The sequence below is a fragment of the Brassica oleracea genome, chromosome C7 (assembly GCF_000695525.1).
Source record: "Brassica oleracea var. oleracea cultivar TO1000 chromosome C7, BOL, whole genome shotgun sequence".
Taxonomy (NCBI): Eukaryota; Viridiplantae; Streptophyta; class Magnoliopsida; order Brassicales; family Brassicaceae; genus Brassica; species Brassica oleracea.
In genome coordinates, this window is record NC_027754.1 from 35,751,938 (window position 1) to 35,775,038 (window position 23,101).

At 37.9% G+C, this 23,101-nt stretch overlaps 2 protein-coding genes and 1 pseudogene across 2 annotated transcripts; 1 reads left to right on the forward strand and 2 right to left on the reverse strand.

The window, feature by feature from the left end:
* Positions 1-8,823: 8,823 nt before the first annotated feature.
* On the forward strand, positions 8,824-11,244 carry LOC106302151 (GRF1-interacting factor 1). The gene is made up of 5 exons (XM_013738680.1): positions 8,824-9,089; positions 9,168-9,256; positions 10,410-10,486; positions 10,561-10,645; positions 10,718-11,244. The coding sequence occupies exons 2-5, from the start codon at positions 9,176-9,178 to the stop codon at positions 11,084-11,086; spliced, it is 612 nt and encodes a 203-aa protein (XP_013594134.1). The 5' UTR covers positions 8,824-9,089; positions 9,168-9,175; the 3' UTR covers positions 11,087-11,244.
* Positions 11,245-14,383: 3,139 nt separating this feature from the next.
* LOC106303178 lies at positions 14,384-20,016 on the reverse strand (annotated as a pseudogene).
* Positions 20,017-20,172: 156 nt separating this feature from the next.
* Positions 20,173-21,027, reverse strand: LOC106303179. Its single transcript, XM_013739515.1, has one exon. The coding sequence runs from the start codon at positions 21,025-21,027 to the stop codon at positions 20,173-20,175; it is 855 nt and encodes a 284-aa protein (XP_013594969.1).
* Between the last annotated feature and the right edge of the window lie 2,074 nt (positions 21,028-23,101).

Below are 23,101 nucleotides of genomic sequence, written 5' to 3' on the forward strand. Positions count from 1 at the left end.
CGTTCCGATATTCAGATTGTCTTCAGAAAAAAAATCGGTGTTATTCAACTGGGTGGCATCAGAAGTGAAGTTTCCCGATGGGTATGTTTCAAATCTCTCTAGATGTGTTGAAAAGAGTCAAAAGTTCTCCAGGATGAAGAGTCATGATTGTCATGTCTTTATGCAACGATTACTTCCCTTTGCAATTGCGGAGATACTTCCAACAAACGTACATGAAGACTTGCAGGTAGTATATTATCACGCAGTATTTTATAATGGTTTAGTTTGCAATAATATATGACTAATATAATGTGTTTAATTATTTTTGGAATATACAAGGAATTGGAGCATTTTTCAGGGATCTAAGCACATGCACTCTTAAAGAAGAAGTCGTGGAACAGCTTCAGCAGAACATTCCCATCTTATTGTGCAACTTGGAGAAGATATTTCCTCCGAGATTTTTTTACGTCATGGAGCATCCAGCTGTCCACCTCCCATATGAGGCATTGCTTCGTGAACCTTTACATTACAGATGGATGTATCAGTATGAGCGAGCCATGAAATATTTGAAGGGAAAAGCAAAGAACCTCGCAAAAGTTGAAGGTTCTATAATTGTTGTAAGTTTGACGGAAGAAACTTCTTACTTCACACCGTACTACTTTGCGTCAAAAATACGTACCCGGAAAATAGCTCCAATAAGATATGATGATGGTGGTGTCGCGCCAACATATACAGTTGGTGGTGTTTCAGACATTTTTAGCCAGATTGGGCAACTCAGTGGGAAATTAAAAGAGGTTTGGTGGTCGAGTGAAGAAGACGCTCATATTGCACACACCTATATTCTACTCAATTGCGAGGATCCATTGATGCGACACTTCTAAACACCTATAAGCATAAATTATATAATTGCCAAAGATTAATTAATATAAAATGTGATTTTACAGCCTATTTGTTTTTCAAGTCGAAGAAACATTCCCAGGTATATCTACAAGTGATGTAGACAAAAGGAAAGATCAACACTTTATTAAGTGGTTGAAGAATCAGGTCCCTTAATTTTTTCAGTCAATCAAACTCTTTTTTCATACATGATCTGTATTTCAAAGTTCTCTTTATTTTTGCAGGTTGATTATGACGACAATGCAGATTATCTTAAGTGGTTACGCGAAGTAATTCAATCTTCACTTGTAAAAGTCACCACATCACAGATGTATTTCAGACGAGGCTATACTTTTCACACATATGAGTATGGTAGACAGCGGGGGACTAGTAACTATGGAATATGTGTGAAAGGGGAAACAGATTTCTACGGGATCTTGACGGAGATTATTGAAGTCGAATTCCCAGGGATATTGAAGCTGAAATGCGTCCTGTTCAAATGTGAATGGTTCGACCCCGTCGTCAACAGAGGTGTCCGGTTTAACAAATTTGGTGTAGTTGATGCCAATGGTGGACGAAGGTACAACAAATTCTTTTTTTGCCATACATGAACAAAATAAATTATTTCTACGTTTTCTTTATTTTTGCAGGTACAAAAAATTTGAGCATTTCATCTTAGCTTCACAAGCAGACTAAGTTAGCTTCCTTTAATACACTCGGATGAGAGAATCGGGAATAAGTTGGTTAGTCGTGATCAAAGTTACGCCTCGAGGACGAATCATCAGTGGAGAAGAACCACCATTGCAAGAAGAACAGATAAATGAAGTCGAGGAACCTGAACAAGAAATTGATGACATCCTTCTCATTGATCCACATAATCATGAGTACGAAGATCTTACCAACGATGCCACAGACGATGTTGTTGAAGACGAGTTTAATGAAAATGATGATGTTTCTAGTGATGACGAGAATGTCGATGTATCCGATTGATGTATTTGTCCTATGAATAAGATGAGGGAGTTTGTTTTATGAATAAGATAATGTGAGGTTTGTTTTATGAATAAGGGAATGCTGGGAGTTTGTTTTATGAATGTAATGGGAGTTTGTATTAGAAATAAGAGATTGACATTATAAGTTAAGGAATTGTGGTTTTGGAATTTGGTGTTTGGAATGGAAAGAATAGATTGAGCTTAAAGGGAAGATGGGTTTGAGGTTTGGAATATATGAAGTAGAAGATAAGGAAGATAGGGTTTGGGGTTTCGAATTTTAGGGATTTAAACATAATCCTCGTAATTTCCTCGTAAGTTAATGAGAAAATAACGACGAAAAGAACGCGGGCCTCGCTATTTCCTCGTAAATAAAAACACGGGCCTCTCTATTTCCTCGTAAATGAACGACCAATAAAAACGAAGAGAAAAAAAGAAAGAGAAGAAAGATACCGGAATCATAGGAGGGAAGAAACAAGGCGAGACCTACGTAAGTCTAGTCTTGTCTCCGCCCACATGTGTTCCCGTATCTTTCTCCCCTTCCTTTGTTTTCAAATCTTTCTAATTTAAAAAGCAAACTGGTGAGTAATTATCTCTGATTTGAGAAGAAAATCGGTGAGTTTATCTTTGATTTGAGAAGCAAACTGGTGTGTATTTATAGGAAATTTCGAAAGGTTTTACGACCAATAAGCTTCGGCTCCTTCCTCGTAAATAAAAAAGCAGACCTCGCTAATTCCTCTTAAGTGAACGAGGATATTACGAGGAAACCCAACACGGGCCTCGCGTGTTCCTCATTAATTACACGTAAGCACAATTCGTCGTAAAGACCTCATAATAGGAAAATGCGGGCCTCGCTAATCCCTAGTTAATCAACGAGGACGTTACATGGAAACGAAGCGCGGGCCTTGCTAATTTCTCTTAAAGAAAAACACGGACCTCGCTACTTCCTCGTAAATTTACGAGGAAATTACGACGATTACTTATTTCTTATATAAACACGCAAACTGCGCTCTCCCTTTTCCTCTCCAGTGCCTCTCTCTTTCGTAGCTATGGTACGTTCTCTCTCTATTTCCTCTCTAATTTGATTAGTTTAGGCTAGATTAGGTGGTTAGTGTAGGGAATTTAGACATGTTTACTGATTTTATGTTAATTAGTGTTGATTAGGTGGTTAATGTAAAGAATTTAGCTAGATTTATAGAATTTGTTAATTACTGTTGATGTTAATTTTAAATTTTTTTTTTCGAGACGATTAGAAAGAACAGACTTACTCCCCATTACAGACAAATGTTCGGTGAGCGTGGTAGTCGTTTAGACCCAACGTCTTCTTCTACTCCCGGTTCTTCGGGTCCGGAGACTGTCCCTGAGACTCAGCTTTCTCAGTGAGTCTCTCGGTCGCCTTCTTCTAGTGCACCATCGGTTCCTCCTATGCCTCCTCCGATGGCTCCTCCAACGATGCCTCCTCCTATGCCCCCTCCGATGGCTCCTCCGATGCCCGCCGAGATTCATCCCGATTTGATGGTGCCTTCGAGTGCTCCTTACTCGCAGTACACTGTCGAGGACATTCTTAGTCAGCCATGCAGAGAAGGTTTACCTGTCATAGACCCCGACCGACCAAACGGAACTTTGTGGTATGTTACATTAATTATTTTTATTCTCTTAAAATTCTTTTATAACATTAATAAATAAATTATACTTTAAATTTGTTTTTTTCAGGTTTGGGGTTGACGGATGTCTTGCATCGGACATAACCGACACGATGAAATGTTACTTCTCCAAGGCACATCCGAACTGGAAAAAGACGCCGATCTACGTCAGAAAGACGTGGTTCAAAATTTTCGCTGTAAGTTACTATTCATTAATTATATATACTTTAATTTTTTCATGTTTTTTTTTAAAACTAATTATTGATTTAATTGTTTTTTTACAGCAAAGATATCATTGGTCCATGGGGGTCAATGAGAGGGTGAGGAAAGCGTTTTACGCAAAGGCGAAAGTTCGCTTGTTGGACACGATCTCCAACTGGAAGGGTTACTGGATCGTGATGGGGTATGAGCGTGGCAAACCCGCTGAGCTCACCACGGATGTGTGGGATTGCCTCATCCGTTATTGGCGGGATCCTGAGTTCATTAGAATCGCTCAGTCTTACTCTGCCTCCCGTAACACGGTAGATGAGCACGGCCAAGGACCGATGCTTCACTCTACGGGCCAAAAACCCCACACCGGTGTCCGTTTAGAAATGGTAATTAAAATTTTATTTAATTAATTTTTTAATATATATATATATATACATGTATATTCTAACTTTCTTAAATGTTTTTTAAGCCAAAGAGACGGGAGTTGGTTGCTCAGGTTGACGACCGCCAGACCCAGCTGACCCAACAGTCCACCGACGGATTACCCGTCATCTTATCCACACTTGAAGTGGATAAGATTTACGAGGAGGTAAATTTTTAAAATTAAAAAAAAAATTAATTCATTTAATTTAACTTTAAATTTTTACTAACAATATTTATTTTTTGTTTTTAAGGTTGTCACTAAAAAAAAGGAACGGACGTTGGGGATTGGTTCCGTCAACGATGTAACGAGAGAGACATCGTCTTATGGTCAGCGACGGGATGATGAAGTATCTCAGCTGCGTAGAGAGTCCGATGAGCTGTGTAGAGAGTTGAGCTTGACGCGATCTGCGTTCACAGCTCGTGTGGGTGGAGTCGAGAGCTTTTTGGACGTTATAGCGGGCACAAATCCGGAATGGGAGTCCTTGTTGAGGAACATGCGACGACAAAATCTCATTCCAGGCGAGTCATCATCCGACGCACATGCCGAGGCGGATGTAGAGAGGAGGAGTGATGAATTCTACCGGACGATGAACGACTCTTAGTTTTTTTTTCGGTTGTTGTATTTATAAATTCAAAACTTATTTATATATAAAATATTTTTGTATTGATTTTATTTTTAAATTTAAATTTTATTAATAATTTTAATTATTTTTTTTAATTATATTTTTAAATTTTGTAAAATAATAAAACGAAGTGAATTCGTAGCTAATTTACGACTTATTTGCGTGGAAGTGTACGAGGAAATAATAAGGAAGATTGAACGAGTACTTTACGAGGAAATACTTTCGAGATAAATACGTGTAGTTTACGAGAAAATACTTTCGAGGTATTTACGAGGAAATATAGCGACATTCTTACGTGGAATATTTACGTTGTCTTTACGACGAAATATGATACTTCCTCTTTACGACGAAACGTTTTCTTCGCTGAGTTACAACGAATTGGCGAGGAAATATGCGTTACGACGAACGAGTAACGACGAAACGTGTTTCCTCGCTAATTCTTCGTAAATCCTCTTTTACGACGAAATCACGAGGAATACCGCCGTCGTTAAACTTATGTTTTCTCGTAGTGAATAAGGTTTCCATTTGTTATATTTCATTTACATATTACCTTCTACATATATCAACGTTAAATTATAAATCCTTAAACTATATGGTTTCGTCTTTAGTGTTCAGCTACGTTATAAAAGCTGTTTCTACAAAAAGAAAATAACTTTACAATGAGCTATCGTTTACATATTCGTCCAAAGCTGGCCGTACGGACAGGCCAACGAGAAGCCACTAAAGTATATGGATTGATGGTGTTTCATTTCATGCATCAGATATATATATCTAAAGTTGGATTCGCATACCTCATAACATACAATTTATTTCCTATGTTTTTCTTTCCCCGCGAATTTTATTATGTCGTCCTACTTTCTGAATTCTCTTTATTGTTATTCCTTTCTTTTCTAAACATTTTTTAAAAATTGTAAAGCATATAATAATATATTTTCCTTCTAGATAACTTACCTATATATGTGTGTCTCAGTTTGTAGGGTTTGCAGATCTGCAAGACGAATGTATATTGTTGGTTGCATTTATATTAATCAAATTGAGATCACTGGTATAAGACTAGAAACTTGCCAACAATTAAGCATATATAGAGAATAATAAATTTGGTTGAAAGTTTTTTTTTTTTTGTGAATAAAAAAATGTTTTATCTTGTGTGAAAAAAGATAAAGATAAATTGTTGGTAGGTGGAAGCCAAAAGTTTTTGTTCAATAACATTATTTGAAATACTAGTATTCTTTTTTTTTTTGAACAAATACTAGTATTCAATATAGAGCACGTTTGCATATATTTCATGTCAGATGTAGAATCTAACAATTGGTAAAGACATATCTGAATACTATAAAACTTAGATTTATGGAAGAAAAAAGTGAAGTTGTTCTTGTTTTTATCAGAAACTGAAACCCAGTAGTACTGTCACTTGCCATTAAGCATTTCTCATTAGTTATTTATAAACCGACAATTAACAAAACTTGCCAAATTTTAGGCGAGAAAAGACATAGAATATACGTGGACATCACATGTTTGACACATAGGCGTTTTGTTGTTATGGTCGTTTGCATGCGTCTCTCTTTTCTGTTTGCCCGAAAATACTCATTTATTTTTAGTGTTCACTTCAAACTACTTTTTTCGTTTCAAAAAGATGCATATTTAAAAAAAAAAAAAATTTAAAAAACACATATTTTGTATTTCTAATATGATTTTTATCAATTAATAATGAAAAATTACAAAGTTCAAAAATATTAATTGTATTTTAAATTTTTATTTGTTTAAAAATATAGGAAATATAAAATTACAAAACAATATGCATTTATAACAAAATTTTAATATATTTTATTAAAAAATGCGAAAATTTTAAAATATGTATTATTTTAAAACGGATGATGTATATTTTAAAGGTTTTGTTTGATTTCGACTAAAAGTTTTGTTCAATTATCATCCATCCTGTTATTATATGTCAAAAGAAATTTATTTTTGTTTAGCAAAATGTATGACATGACACATTTTTGGTATTACCACGTTAACTATACTCTTTGAAAGTGTTGAAAACAAGAAAATCAGTTTCAGTTATTGACTTATTTCTTGCTCTCTTTCGGAAAGAGCACATCAAAAATATTCTCGATAAAAAACAACATCAAATTCAAATTCAGTATATAGCTAGCGTATCATAGGAAAAAAGGTTCATAATCAAACGAGTGAAAGACGATAAAGTATATAGATGAAAAGCGCGTGGGGGAGATTGCAAACTCTTAAGTCGAATCTCAATACGACGTCGGGTATCTAACCACAAAAATATCTCAGCTCAATAAGTTTCATTGAAGGTGCATCAACCTCAGATTAAATTACAAAAGTATATAAAGAATAGAAGAAGCTCATAGTTTTAATTTATAGCAAGGCAAACATTTTTTTCTTTGGTGTGAAGTGAAAAATTATCGATGTTTCTAATATCGTTCTTGTTTTTTTTCTTCTATAAATCAAAACTATGAGCTTCTTATATGCTTTAGTTATTGTACTTAGGCATAATTAATCGGGAAAACAAAACAATTCAATAATCCTTGCAGATTAATTTAATCTTCAGTCATAATACAATAGGTTTTGGGTTTTAATATTTAAACAAACATACGTTAAAAGTAGAGCCTCCGTGGTTCATATATGCAGAAGGAATATCTCGGATCCATTTTTGGTACCAGCGAATAAGGTGTTAATTTATATTTAATCACATCTACTAGAGAGCCTAACGTGGAATTAACATAACCACGCAAAGATAACTTACATGTTAAATCTTTTTAATTTAAGTTTACCGACCATCGAAACGTACTTCAAGAATTCGAACAAAAGATAATGCGAGGAACTCTTATAAGCATCAAATAACTCCAAACTGTATACAAAATTTTATCACCAAACCATTTCAAAAACTTTAGAGATCCTTTAGTCAGACGTCATCAGTATATCTAACATTCAAACCAATGGGCTAGGGATCGTACCGGCAGTGGTTTTGCTCAAGGAGGCGTGGGCACTCGGTTTGGTTGTTTGTTTTCGAATTCTAGGAAATAGGTCTATATAAAATCAGATGACATTTTAGTGTGATTTTAAATCTAGAAAACTACTCCATCTGTTTTAAAATACATGAAGTTTTAGGTTAGAACACAAATATTAAAAAACTTGTTTTTTTATCTAAAATGTATCATTAAAATATACATTAAAAATTATTCAACTAATCACAAAACATACTACAAAATATGATTGATTACACAGTTTTTGATAAAGTTAAAAGATACCTTGAAATATAAAAACATCATCTATTTTGAAATATCAAAAACTCCCTAAAACATCATCTATTTTGAAACAGAAAGAGTCGTATTTTTTTCTTTGCATTCTTTAAAGCAATGGCTAGAAATTTACGATGACTAAAAAATTGTAACTTGATTTATATCAGCTACTCCCTCCGTTTCTAAATGTAAGTAGTTTTAGCAAAAAAAATTTGTTTCACAATATAAGTAGTTTACATATTTCAATGCATCTTTTTCATTTATTGGATATTGTGTGACCAATGAAATAATGTTAGGTTTTTAATAATTGGTTGAATTAATTGGTTAAATGACATATTCTTTTAAATAACAATTTTTTTAATATTCGTGCTTTTAAGCAAAACTACTTACAATTAGAAACAAAGAGAGTATATATTTTGTTATAAATAGCGTCAATATTGACAATATTGAAAAATTAATATAATTATTGAATTGACACATATACTTAGAATTATATAGTTAGCTCTTTGGTCGAAACACTGAAGATATTTTGGCTAAAATGGAGAAAACCTAAGCGAAATAAACCGAATGATATATATAGAGTTAATGGTCTTGTCTGGAAAAGTTCTTCAAAATAAAGGAGCCACTGTAGTTAAGGTTGAAACTTCGAAGCAATAAAAAAAATGTAAACTTCAAAGCTCACGTCTCTATAATAAGCATGACTCGTCACGTGACTTCCTCTCCCTCGCAGGGACAGAGATAGGATGAGACAGAAAGAAACCAACAAAACCATACCCCAAACCCCAAGAAAAAGAGAAACAAGACTCTCTCTCACCCCTCCCTATTAACACCTCTCTCTCTCTCTCTCTCTCTCTATTTAAGAGACTTCACTGTCTCTCTGAGTCTTTTAACGCAAAACAACTTTTGTGGGGGAGAGAAAGCGAGATAACACACACACACACACACACAGATATACATCTTCAATAGTTAAGAGTTTTCTATATACAGAAGAAGTGGGTGTGAGAGAGAGAAGACAGATACAAAAAGTTTAACATCTTCCCCTCTCTCTCTCTTTCTCTGGTGGCTTCTCTTTTTCCTTTGGGTTTAGTGGTGGGGGTTCTCTCTATAAAACATTTTTGCAACTATAAATAAATAAAAATAAGAATAATCAGGTTTTATATAAAATAGCAAAAGAGATGCAACAGCACCTGATGCAGATGCAGCCCATGATGGCTGGTTACTACCCCAGCAATGTCACCTCTGATCATATCCAGCAGGTTTTCTTCTTCTTCTTCTCCTTCTACTACTTCTGCAACTTTATATTATATCATCTCTTTGTTTATTATTTATGCTTTTTGAATTTAAAAATAGCCCAAGTGATGAAAACTCACTTGGAAGATCCAGATACACCGTTTTTTTATCCTCTCACACAACATATTTAAATGATGGATTATCTAATGGGTGTAACTAAACTGAAACTTCTAAGATTTTGTTTTTTGGTTCTTGCTGTTCTTGTTTTCATGTTTTTTCATAGATAAATTAGTTTCATTTTTGTGTAGTAGTAGTGTTTGCTTGGTATGTGTTTCTATCTTCTTTCACCTTGTTGTCACTAGTTGATTGATTCAAGTTTTTTTTTCCTTGTCCATTAAGGTTCTGTATATCTTTTTAATACGCCGGTTTGGACAGAAATAATTGTCTAAAACCCGAACACAATAGCTATTAAACTAGAACTTTGGTTTACTAGAGCTTGAAAAATTTGAGGCCTATACATGTCCAACGGTTGAAGAGATTATCTCTATGAAAAAACAAGTTTAGGGTCCAGCTGTTTTAAGTTCTTGAAACATGTAATGAAAATATTGAGGCAGCTACATGTCCAACGGTTGAAGAGATTTTCTCTATGAAAAAACAAGTTTAGGGTCCAGCTGTTTTAAGTTCTTGAAACATGTAATGAAAAAAATAATGTGTTCGAAACAGACAAATCTTGGGAACTGAAGATTGTTCACATTTCAAGCTTGTCTTGGTTTTCGGGTTCTGGAAGTTTCATTGATGGCAAAAACCACAAAGCCATTTATGTGAATGTGGTGGTCCTGTTTAGATTGTTATCATTAGATTTAGATCTAATATGTATAAGCTCAGTCCAAGTGTTCCTTCTTTTCCTTACATGACCAGATATATTACTTTTGTGGTCCTTAAGCTCCACTTTTATGTGGTCCTTCTCAAAATCTTTTAGAAAGAAAATCTTTCATACAACTTTTGCTATGTTTCAACGTTTTTTGTCTTTTGATAAGTCTGGAATCTCAAGTACTGGGGTCTCCTTGAGTTTCTTATGTCTTTATTCCAACAAAAGAAAATATCAAATCTTTGTTTATAGATTCTGTTCGTACCGTACCATTACTGATTAATGAAGGTTATGATGTTCTTAATCTGTAGTACTTGGATGAGAACAAGTCTTTGATTCTGAAGATAGTTGAGTCTCAAAACTCAGGAAAGCTCAGCGAGTGTGCCGAGTAAGATTAAACATATCTCCTTGATTTTCACTTGTGTTTAGGATATGATCATAAGGTTAAATATGTTGTTACAGGAATCAGGCAAGGCTTCAACGCAACCTCATGTACTTGGCTGCAATAGCAGATTCTCAGCCTCAACCTCCAAGCGTGCATAGCCAGGTAAACAGTTAAATCACAAGAGTACTCAAATTTTCTGCATAATACTGAAAAAATCATTGGTATTGTTGGCAGTATGGATCTGCTGGTGGTGGGTTGATTCAGGGAGAAGGAGCGTCACACTATTTGCAGCAGCAACAGGCGACTCAACAGCAGCAGATGACTCAGCAGTCTCTTATGGCAGCTCGTTCTTCAATGATGTATCAGCAGCAGCAACAGCCTTATGCAACGCTTCAGCATCAGCAGTTGCACCATAGCCAGCTTGGGATGAGCTCTAGCAGCGGAGGAGGAAGCAGTGGTCTCCATATCCTTCAGGGAGAGGCTGGTGGGTTTCATGAATTTGGCCGTGGGAAGCCGGAGATGGGAAGTGGTGAAGGCAGGGGTGGAAGCTCAGGGGATGGTGGAGAAACACTCTACTTGAAGTCATCAGATGATGGGAACTGAAAGAGTGTTGCACAAGTAAGGTCCAGTGAAGAAGCAGCAGCAGAAGTAGTAGTAGTAAGAGTCTGAAGTTTGTTTGTTTTGGTTTAGTTGCTTGTTGAAGAAGCAAAGAACTTGTTTATTTTATTTCTATGTTTGTTCCCTAAAAATATGAACTCTTACGTGGTGAAGTGTACCATGCATATCTGCTCGCTACAAGTTATGTCGTAATCTTAGTATGTTATTTCTTAGGACAATAATTTCTGGAGATCATTGTTTGTGAAATGTGACGTAGTTTGAATTTGAAATTGGTTTGGTTTATTAGGTTGTGGTTGATGCGCGGAGACCGAGTTCAACCACAACCTTTCTTAATGACCAATTATTTACACGTAACAACATACTTCGAAGTTGAAATTATAGAAATCTGAACTCGCAATGATTGAGAGATAGTAACGAAGATGAACCATAGCTCGTATAAGCGACGATGTCTCTTATGACCTGGCTCAAAAGCATCTAAATTTTTTTGCTCGATTTTGTGTTTTTTTAATGCAGTAACTCTATAATAGTGTTGCTTTTCACTCTAAGTTCTATCTACATTTTTTTTTTAAAAATAGAGTAATAAGTAAAAAATAAAATCATTACTCTATAAATAGAATAATAGTAGCAAATGAGTAAAAATGTAGTAGAATTAAAAATGCTCTAAAATCTAAGTAGAGGATATGGTATTCATCAAATCCTTATCACTTTCTCCTTGCTCATAACCTTCTTCACAATTTCTAACGCTTTAGGAATCACTTCCAAGAAACAAAAACCATTGTTGATCTTAGGTCTTTGCTCGGAGTGTTTGCTTTTCTTTGCTTTGGTATTTTATATTTTTTCTTTAATTTGTATTTAACTTCTGTGAAAATTCCTTTTAAAACAAAAGATTTCTGTCAAAAATCGAAAATGGTAAAAAAGTCTTACCATGGTTACCAAAAAAAAAATTGCCATCAATCATACATAAACATCTGAACTGAATCTGAATCAGAATCATCACATCGGTCTTTAACTAGTAGTTTCCGGAAGCGTATACATCATCACCATTTCATTGGTAAAGATTCGGCAGCTTGGTCTGCATGTGCATCAATTGTCACATTACAATTAATTTTAACAAGAGGATTAAGAATGTCGTAACACGTAATACAGTTTGAGCATCTTCTCTAGTTTCACGAAATTCATTTGAAACAACTTTCGTTTGAGGCAGCTACAAGAGTTCATTCCTTTTACAACTTTGGTCAAGAGAATATAATAACTACAACATTAGTTAGTGTTTTTTTTTTGTTTAGAAACGAGTTGACTTAGGTGTTATTGGTTTATATATTTTGATTGATTTAGAATCTTTTAAGTAAAACAAATGGTATTTTGAGGGTTTTTTATATATTAGCTCTTGCGAACATTATTATAACTCAGAGGCAGCAATGAACATTTAAAAGGCTTAAGCAAAATTTTGTTAAGAATATTTAAAGTGGTAGATGTAACATATGAACAAATGAAGTAAGTTGCCAAATGAGTATGGGCCGGTGGAGAAATGACTTGGTTCTTTGAACTTTGTCTACCCAGTTCTAAATAGTGGGAATAATGTTTTACATCACAAAAATGTTATCGATATATGGTTTTGGATTTGAAGAGACTACGCGGCTTTTAAATATGGATTTTAAAAAGAAAATGTTGCCAAATGGTCAAATTCGCCATCGCTAGTACCTTGAAGAATGACTTCAATTGACACAACAAGTGACAAAATTTTCTTACAAGAAATGGCCCTAACAATATTTACCGTATGTGAAGTTCCTCTTGGTTATACTCCGTCTTACATTTCATATTGCTCCAAATGCAAAGATCCAAATTAAAATGAAACTGCTACTTGGCCAAGCAATACTAGATTGATTGAATTAACATTAAGTATAATAATGATAACCTCCATCCACTAGGACTTGGATATATGTTTGGTAGGTGATAATAAAAAGTTGTTGATGAATGATAGCAAATGACTATGCAAAAGTTGAAAAAGACTTGTTTTAATGCATGAACTACGTAATAAAGGACATATCAAACAAATTAAATGTCGTTTATGCCAAACGAGAAAACATCAAAACCAGTGGAGTTTGTTCGAAGTGGCACAAAATCTATAAAAAGTAAAAAATTCTTTATCCCAAATCCTAAATAAATCGTGAAACTATGATCACACAATGAATGTTCTCATGCAATCGAATACATCTCTGATCTCTCTGTCGTGTGCTTCGTTTTTCGTTACTGCGGCGTTTATTAGATTAATAGTTTTCGAGTTCTTTTACCAAAAAAGAAAATTTTCTCATGCATTCATGCGTATATACTTAAAAAGTTACTCTCATCACCTCTAATCACATGCATAGCTAGTCGATATGCTGATGCACAAGGACTGAAGGAGCACGGATAGTCATCCCTGTCTTGTTGTTACATTTGCAACTATGGGTTTAACTCTACTGAGAACGAACCTCTTTTTTTTAATAATTGTATCGATCTTTCAATTTTTTTTTCTTTTATCATTTGCCGTTTATCTGCAGTGACCTTCGACAAATAGTCAACAAAGTCTTCTATCCATTGCGTATTAGCTCTCAAGAACTAATGGCTTCTAAAACTAAAAGCCATTTTAGAGTCAAGAACTCTTGCTGTATTGATAGGTGTGCGTTGCTTAGTAGATCATACTAGGCCTGGAACTTTTATCCGAGATCCGGATTCGATCCGAGATTCGATCCAGATCCGATTAGAAAATCCGGATATCCGGAAGGTCCGAATCCGGATAGTAAAATGTTGGATCCGTCAAAGCCGGATCCGGATATCTTAATTTTTTAGTCCGGATATCCGGATCCGTAAATTTTATTAATAAATATTTCAAAATAGTAATATATATATATAAAAATTAATTTTATTTAATATATTTTTATTTTTATAATAGTATATATAAATTTTATGTAAATTTTGTAATATTATACATAGAAATAATTAAAAAAAATTTATATTTTTTTATTTTTAAATTATTGTTCATATTTTATATATATTAATATTATTTTTTATTTATTTTAAGAATCTAAATCCGGATCCGGATATCCGCCGGATATTACAATTTTTAGAAGGATATCCGACACCTGGATCCGGATATGGTTATTAAAATTATGGATCCGCCGGATAAAGATCCGGATCCGGATATCTTAAAATTGCCCGGATATCCGATCCGTCACAGGCCTAGATCATACTATATATTGTCTCGGTAAAGAGTCTAAAGACATTAACAAGATAATTAAATGACTAAATCTTCGTCTTGTATCCGCTGTAATCCTAAACCATATAAGGTTTTGCTTAAAGTAGATTATGTTAGGTGTTGAACACAGTTGAATTTAATAACAAGGTGGAGGTATTGGATCTAGAAGTTTGATGGAATTTGAAAGAATTATAGTTTCCATTAAATTCTAGTGTTATTCAATTAAGGATTTCATCAATTCTTTCAAAATCTTGTGTTATTGGTTTAAAAATTTGTAATCAATTTTCTAATTCTTTTAAATTCTAGTGTTATTTAATATTTGGTAGATTTTGTAGTAATGTTATTTGAAAAGAATTTAACGGAAAATGTAATGTAAAAATGTGAAGAACCAATTCCTTCCTTTATGAGGAGATTTGGCATCGTAAATCTGAAATTATGTGATGTTCGTCATATAGTTTCTTGCAGTCGTCTTCATCTCCACTCTAATTACAAGTATGGTATTATAATTGACGAGATGGCTATTCAACGGGCCTGGGTAATTCATCGACCACCTTAACATGATTTCTATCGACGAGATGGTATTAGTCAAGCTTCTTTTTTATTTCTTTTTTCTTTTCTTTTTCTTTGATAAAAAAATTTCTTTTTATTTCTTAAGTAATGAAAACAAAAAGTGACAAAATTGAAATAACACAAATATTTTTCATCGTCAAAATGCAGCACAACGAATATACCCTTATTTTGTTTTATGCAATAAAATTGCTACAATCAGTGAACTTTTGTAGTAGTAGTAACTGTTATATTTCTTTCAGTTTTATAACTAAAATAATGTTTGTTATCTTTTCAATATAATAAAGATTCAAAATTTTCATTGATTTTAGAGAAATTGATATTCTATCAAATTTAAGTGCATTCTTAACTGTGGACGAGTCCGTTGTGAGCAGAGAGACTAGACTAAGAGAGTCGGAGAAACACCTCAGGTCGATAAGACCCTGTTGGTTTGCCGCTTCTAGTGCAGCTTTCTGAGCTAGAGCCTCCGCCATTAAAGCGGACCCAACATATCTCTTTGCACTTGCACCTTGGAGACTAACCGTACCTGAACGATCTTTGAAGATCCAGCCCATTCCACCTGTTTTTGATGTCGAATCCCAGGCCCCATCTGTATAGCAGTCCATAGTAGAGGGCGAAGTACCGCTAGGTTTCACTGATGGCCGGACGGGTGGCTGTTTCACCATGCATGGCTGCGCCTGGCACCATTCTTTGGCGTCCCTAATAGCCTTGGTTAGGACTTCTTCTTCAGAGAACTTTCTATCTTCAAACAGGAGCTGATTTCTACTTGTCCATAAGTTCCATAATATCCAAGGAAACAGAGGCTTCGAGATACCTGTTGGTGGGAGGGAGATCATCCTTTTACCGTTCTCCATGAGGCTCAAAATTGTAGAGGTAGTGTTGCACGGTTTGTGTAATGCCGGAAGGAGATCCCAGATTTTTTTCGCAAAGGGGCAGTGAAAAAAAGGTGTGGATTTCACTCTCAATGGCGTTACAACGCTTGCATGTTGTTGTAGCTTGGATACCTCTACGAGCTAATGCTGCACCCACCGGGAGGGCCTTGTTGGCCAGTCTCCATAGAAATACATTAAGCTTCGGGGCGGTTTCTTTATTCCAGACACACGATCGCCAACCTAACTGGTTAACCTGGCTTGTAACCGGTTGCAATCTATCTTGATCTCGCGCGATCTTAGCCAGGGCGTATCCAGACTTTGTTGTGTAGCTTCCTGTCTTACCAGGTAGCCAGACAAGAGCATCTTCCATATTGTATGAGCTTTGGTGAATCAGGCGAATCATCTCCTCATACTGCGGTAAGTGAGATCGGATAGCTTCCAAGTTCCAATCACCCGAGTCATGGTGTAAGAGGTCGTGAACCGTTAGTTCTTGAGCGTCAAAGGGAGGAGGACCGATCGGGCGCTGCATATCTGATGTTGATAGCCAGTTCTCCTCCCAAAGATTAACTTCTTTCCCATCTTCTATGGCCCATCCAACACCTAGCTTTAGAACTTCTCGGCCTGCCAATATACCACGCCAGCCGTGAGACATAGCTCCACTTGTGGGACAATCAAGGAGGCTTGAGAAATGGCAGTATTTCTCGAGCAAGGTCTTTCCCAACAGGGAGGCTGGGTTTTTCAAAAGCCGCCACGCTAACTTAGCCAATAACGCATCATTGAAGTGCTCGATATCTCTAAACCCGAGTCCTCCCACTGACTTGGGCAAGGTGAGTTTATCCCAAGAAACCCAGCATAGTCGTTTGTGTTCCGGCTTAAGGTCCCACCAGAAGCGTGTCAGCACCGATTGGATCTGTTTACACAACGATACCGGCAGCTTAAAGCATGACATAGTATAAGCTGGCATGGCTGTCAACACAGTTTTTAGAAGAACCAACTTTCCCGCTCCCGAGAGGAATCGATTGGTCCACCCGTGGGCTTTTTGTCTGATACGATCAACAATAGAGGAGAAGATGTCTCTCTTCTATCTTCCAAAGTGCTCCGGTAACCCAAGGTATTTGCCAATACCGCCTTCCTGTCCAATCCCCAAGGCCGTCTTAATGTTGTGCTTTGTTGACGGTAGTGTTTTTGACGAGAAGGTGATGGCTGACTTATCACGGTTTATGCACTGACCCGAGGCTAGCTCATACCGGTTAAGGATCTTCACGAGTGTCTCACAGCTATCCCGGTCCGATCTGCAGAAGAACATGGTATCGTCGGCGAACAATAGATGGTTGATCGGGGGGCTTCCGCGAGCTACCTTAACGCCCGTTAGCTCTCCATGTTCTTGTGCCTTGTTGCATAAGCCAGATAATACCTCGGTACACAGGATAAAGAGGTAAGGGGACAAGGGATCGCCCTGCCGGAGTCCTCTCATCGGAGCGACATTGCCCTGTGGTGCACCGTTTATGAGAAAAGCGTATGAGACCGAAGATACGCATTCCATAATCCAAGAAATCCACACACTGTGGAACCCAAGTCGTGTCAGCACCTCTCGGAGAAAATCCCATTCAATCCTATCGTACGCCTTGCTCATGTCGGTTTTTACCGCCATTGAGCATCTTTGTCGGACAGCCGACGTACGGAGATAATAGAGAATCTCATGGGTAATAAGTACATTGTCGGAAATTGCCCGACCTGGAACAAAAGCCGACTGATGTTCTGAGATGAGATGTGAGAGAATGGGCTGAAGTCGCTTGGTGAGAATCTTGGCGATGATCTTGTAATGAGTGTTGCACAAGGCAATGAGTCTATATTCCGCTACCTTCCTTGGTCCAGAGATCTTTGGTATGAGGCGTACACGTGTTTCATTTTGGCGCCTATGAATCTCGCCGGAAGAGAAGAAGCCCCTGATATCTCTTGAGATATCGTCGCCAATGATATCCCAAAAGGACTGGTAGAAACCCGCTGAGAACCCATCAGGCCCCAGAGCTTTATCCGCATTAATAGAAAAGACAGCAGCTCTGATTTCCAGGTCGGTAGGTAATGCAATGAGAGCTTGGTTCATTTCTGGAGAGACCTTGGGGCTGAGAGCTTCCTGGACAATACTTAGGTCTCCAACTGAACGAGAGGAGAAGATATCTTGGTAATAGTTTTCTATGGTTTGCACAATTTGTCTCTCTTCCACAAACGCGTTACCGGTAGCATCTTCTATGACAGCAAATTTATTTTGTGCTCTGTGCCCTCTCGTAACCGAGTGAAAAAAGGTGGAGTTCCTATCACCGCAGCTTAGCCATTGGATGCGGCTTCGTTGCCGCCAGTATTGTTCCTCATCCGCATAAGCTGCACTAAGCACCGCTTGTAGCGAGTCAATGGGACCCGCGTTTGGTATAATATCCGATAATGCAGCTTCAAGTTGTTCTTGTGTATACTAGATAAGCTCTCTGCTGTTCTGGTTCTGAAGTTTTGTCCACTCCACTATCTTCGTTCTAACCCGACAGATTTTCGTAAGGACTGACTCTTGAGGTTGCTGGCTCCATGTTTCTTCCACAAGAGATCTGATTTCAGGCTTCTCGCGAAGGCTTCTATCAAACTGGAAGACACCTTTATGTTTCCTTAGTAAGTTACTGTCAAAGAGAGTGAGCACTAGCCTGTGGTCTGAGCCTTCGAAGCGATGATATTCGCAGCGTCCTTGCGGGAACATTTCACTCCATGCGAGATTGGCCATTGACCGGTCCAGGCGGGATTGGATGAAGTGGCTATAGCGGGTTCCTCTCCATGATAGTGAGTTACCCGAATGTTGGAGATCCCAGATTCCAAACTGAGTGACGAAACTACGGAAAGATAAGAAGGAGCCTTCCCACCGCATAGGCCCTCTAATCTTCTCCGAGTTATTTAACAGATCGTTAAAATCACCCGTTATTAGCCATGATTCATCCCGTTGAGTTCCAAATTCAGTTAATTTATTCCAAAATTCGACTCTTTCATCTCTTCTTGGGGCACCATACACATATTAAACAAAGAAGGTTTTATTCTGGTGCGTGATACAAGTATCAATGATGTTTGGTGAGGAGTACAAAACATCAAGCTGTATGTTTGACTTCCAAGAAAGCGCAAGGCCACCGCTAAGTCCTTCGGGTGGGACAGTATAGTGGTGAGAGTAGTCCGAGCTCCTGTACGTATTCAGCACCGCTTCATCTTGATTTTTTTGTCTCCATAAGGAACATAATGTCCGGGGAAAGCTTCGACTTGATTTCCCGAAGACGACGAACTGTAAGGGGGCTCCTTATCCCCTGACAGTTCCAGCTCAAACTCGCTAAGGAAGAGAGGGAGGAGCGGTCTGAAAATCTGCTCGCTTCTTAGTGATTGCTGGGATCAGAGTGGTAGCAGGGCGAGCTCCAGGTGCTAGTGCTTTCCCTTTTCCTTTGGCCTTAGAAACTACCCTCAGCTTGCGTTTTGATGAACTTTTAGCTTTTGTGACCTTCCTCTTGTTTACGGGAACTCCCTTAGCAGGACTTCCTTGCACACGACTCTTTGGTGGGGCTCGGGTAACTCGCTTGCCCGCAGCCTTTGAAAGGGTAGGCTATGGGGAGGTAGCACCGGTCAGACATCGGCCCTAGCCGAAGAGAGACATGAGCTATGTCTTCACTTAGAGTTCTTATCGGTGAGTCCTCTCTAGCAGCTTGTTTTCTGGTTTGGATTTGACTTTGCTCTTGAGCACTACCAGCAGCAGCCGCTTTTGTTGTCGAGGCTCTCAAAAGCTCTGGAGGGGTCTGGTATGGTGGAGCATCTTCCAGGTATTGGATATTAACGTCTTGCAACCTACCCGAGTCAGAGTTTGCTATACCATTATGAAGTAGCGGGACTCTATCAGGAACTCCCGAGAGACGTTCCAGGGCTGATCTGCGCTCTCCGGAAGGTAAGCTGTTCTCCCCCCTTGAGAGCAGTGACCTGTCTTGGCCTGTTGAGAGCAGTTCACCTGAGAGACGTTCAAGAGCTGAACGACGCTCTCCTGAATGTGCACTGCCTCGTGGAGTATGGGGGGAGTTGGTTAGTAGGCTCTTGCCTGTCGCCATTGGTTCACGCTGAGGTTTTGGAGATGGAGTGTGGGAGATTTGCGACTGAACAGAGTGCGCCTGTCTGCCATTTCCTTCCTCCGAAACAGGCCTCCAGTAGGATTTAGCAGTAGGATTTGCAGAGCGCATCGTCTTTGACCTTAGAGAGACAGGTGAGCTTTCTCTAATAGGAGGGAGGGGTTCATTGTAGTGCAGGCGAGCTCTGTCGCCACCTCTCTCCCTCGAGGAAGAGTTAATAGAGTGATGTTCCCCCCTCCTATCATCTCTCCTTCCATCGTGCCAATTTTAGTAATCGTGCCTTTGTTGTGGTTGTCCACGAGGATGGTCACGACGACTGTCATTTGTAGGTTCTCCATGGCTTCTTTCATACGGGGAGAAGCGAGAGAGCTTACGGTTATCAGCTCTCTTTCTGCTCTCAGCAATACGATCTAGAGTGCGCAGTTGCGTGATACCCAAGCGTGGGGAGGGGGAGTCTTCTGAAGCGGTTTTATTGGGGAAGTTTCCAGCTTCATGAGATAATGAGAGACACGAGAAACAATGCTTCTCTAGCTTCTCATACTCAAGTTCAACCTTCTTTGTTTCTCCAGATTTTAAACTTATTTCCAGGAATCTCTCAAGGGGTTTAAGCCCGTTAACAATAACGCGAATCCTTTCTTTCACCTCATCGGTGGTCTCCACCGGTCCTAGAGCCTTCCCTATAGCTCTAAGAGAGTCGTCCGTCCAGTAGTGAAGGGGTATACCATGAATTGTCACCCAGAAGGGGATAGTTGCTGGGAAAAGATCAGACACAATAGGTTCCCAGCGTTGAAGGATGAACATCCACTTTTTGAAGTGATAAGGCGCCTTAGCCATAATAGCTTGGAGATCCTGTTCCGATTCAAAGGTAAATTGGAACAATAGTGGCCCGAGGCTTCGCCCAGTAAAAGATCCCACCACCTGCCATTGTTGCAAGAAGAAGTCCACCAGAGCCCTGGTGTTTTGCGTAGCAGGATTTGTAACCCGCCCTATCAGGGTATACCTGTGTTCCTCAATGAGCCGGGAGCAGTTGGTCTCAGGAAGGACAATTGGAGAGCGCTTTGGTGGGCGAGAAGGGTCGGAGACCCATTTTTCCTTATCTCGGCTAGAGTATCGACGAGACATGTTGAAGCGAGAGAATAGTGGTTTGTTGAAGCTCAGTTCAAACACTAAAACACTCTGCCCAGAAGTAAGAAGGAATAGGTTATGAATCAAAGATCGACAGTAGGGTTAGATAATTCAAAGACTGCACTCAGACAGTAAGAAGAACCCCAACGACAGGGCATACAGAGTTATCTCAAGTCCCACGAGAAGCTCTGAAACGACGAGAATCTAAAACTCATACTTTTCGAGATTAGTGTGAGAATGCGAGCTCCAGCAGATGTGAGGACAGCAGAAACCACACCAGCCATCCCAGACGAGCAAGCGAATCGGAAATTTTTAAAGATTTCAAAAAATTCCGACGACTACGGTGGTAAACCAGGTAGTTGCGGTGGAAAACCAGTCTGATAATGTGTCTCTTTCGCACCTCGAAAAACGTGTCTGGGAGAAAAAGGTTTTCTCAAAATTTAGCTTCTTACTCTTTTTTTAAATAATATTGCCTAAATGTACCTTTATTTTGTTTTATGCAATAAAATTGCTACAATCAGTGAACTTTTGTAGTAATAGTAACTGTTATATTTCTTTCAGTTTTATAACTAAAATAATGTTTGTTATCTTTTCAATATAATAAAGATTCAAAATTTTCATTGATTTTAGAGAAATTGATATTCTATCAAATTTAAGTGCATTCTTTTAAAATCCTTAAGAAAAGTAAACATGAAAATTATGTAAATGCATTAAACCCTCATAAAATCTTTTAAACTACTACAAAAATTATTATTTATGAATTCTTTCAAATTCTATTAAATTCTTAGATTGAATACAACCCCCTAAGAATTAAAATGGAAACAGCTCTAATTAATCAAAAGAGAAAAAAAGTGGAAACAGCTATATCCCTAACCGTTTAGGCCTGGCCAACCACCATCCCGAGAATAACGATGCACTTGTAACATGCCAAGAGAGCTACAAGAAACCAAACAAGAGGAAAAAGTAAGAGCTTCCAATCATCATGTATCGCATCCACCACTAGACTGAAAGAAGCGGCAAGAAATCCTGCTGCAAAGTCACAATCTTTGGCTGCAAGTGGAATGCATTTTTTTGAAATTAAAACTTTCTGAATGCTTAATTCATGTGCATTTCAGAAAAAGTTCACCAGTTACAATTAAAATATGGAATGTGTATTCTATTTCATTCCATAACATTTCATACTATTCCAGAAAAAAAATAACAATCATTTGAAAAATCATTCCAAATCAAAAACGTTTTGGAATAAATGAAATGCTGATTTCATTCCATTAAATTCCAGAAATAATAATTCCTATCATTCCATATATTCTTTTTATTTGTCACCAGTTACACCCTTCGTGTATATGGAAAATGACCATCAGATGTATGACCATGTATATGGAAAATGACCATCAGATGTATGATGTGGAGATTGTAGGAGACACAAAACAGAGCCATCCAAAGCCTTTTGCCCTTCTTAAATTCACCATCTAGCATTAGAAAAACTCCGAGAGCCACTGTCTTTAACAACTATGTTGTCAATGCACGCAAACTTGGTCGAAGTCGAACTGCCACTGCACCCACCATTGCTGCATCATCATCATCTCGAAGAAGGAGAACCAAGGAAACACTGAAAAAGTCAAGGAAGGACACGAATAACATCACAATCATCAATAATTGAATCCCCCAGGTCGCTTCATCGTCTCTCCAAGCGCACAGAGCATAAAATGAAAACGAAGAGGAGGCAATTGTTGGTAAGTGGGCGGCGAAAAGATATTTCCATGATTGCGAGACAAAGTTCCGCATTCCTGTGAGACGTAACTCAACGGCATCCAAAAAAGACATCTACAACAAAATTCCAAAATCAAAACCAGGACTATCAATATATGACAGAGATTCGAAGGAGAGAAAGAGATATTTGATGTGAACCCTAAACCCTAAAATAAAACGATAAAACGACGTCATAATCAAGAGAATCCACTCGACCCAAATGAATAAACCGAGAGAGAGAGAACCGACCTTGTTAACACAAAGGGAAAAGGAGATTCCGGAGATTCAACGACGGAGAGATTAGAACCATCAAGAGAATCGA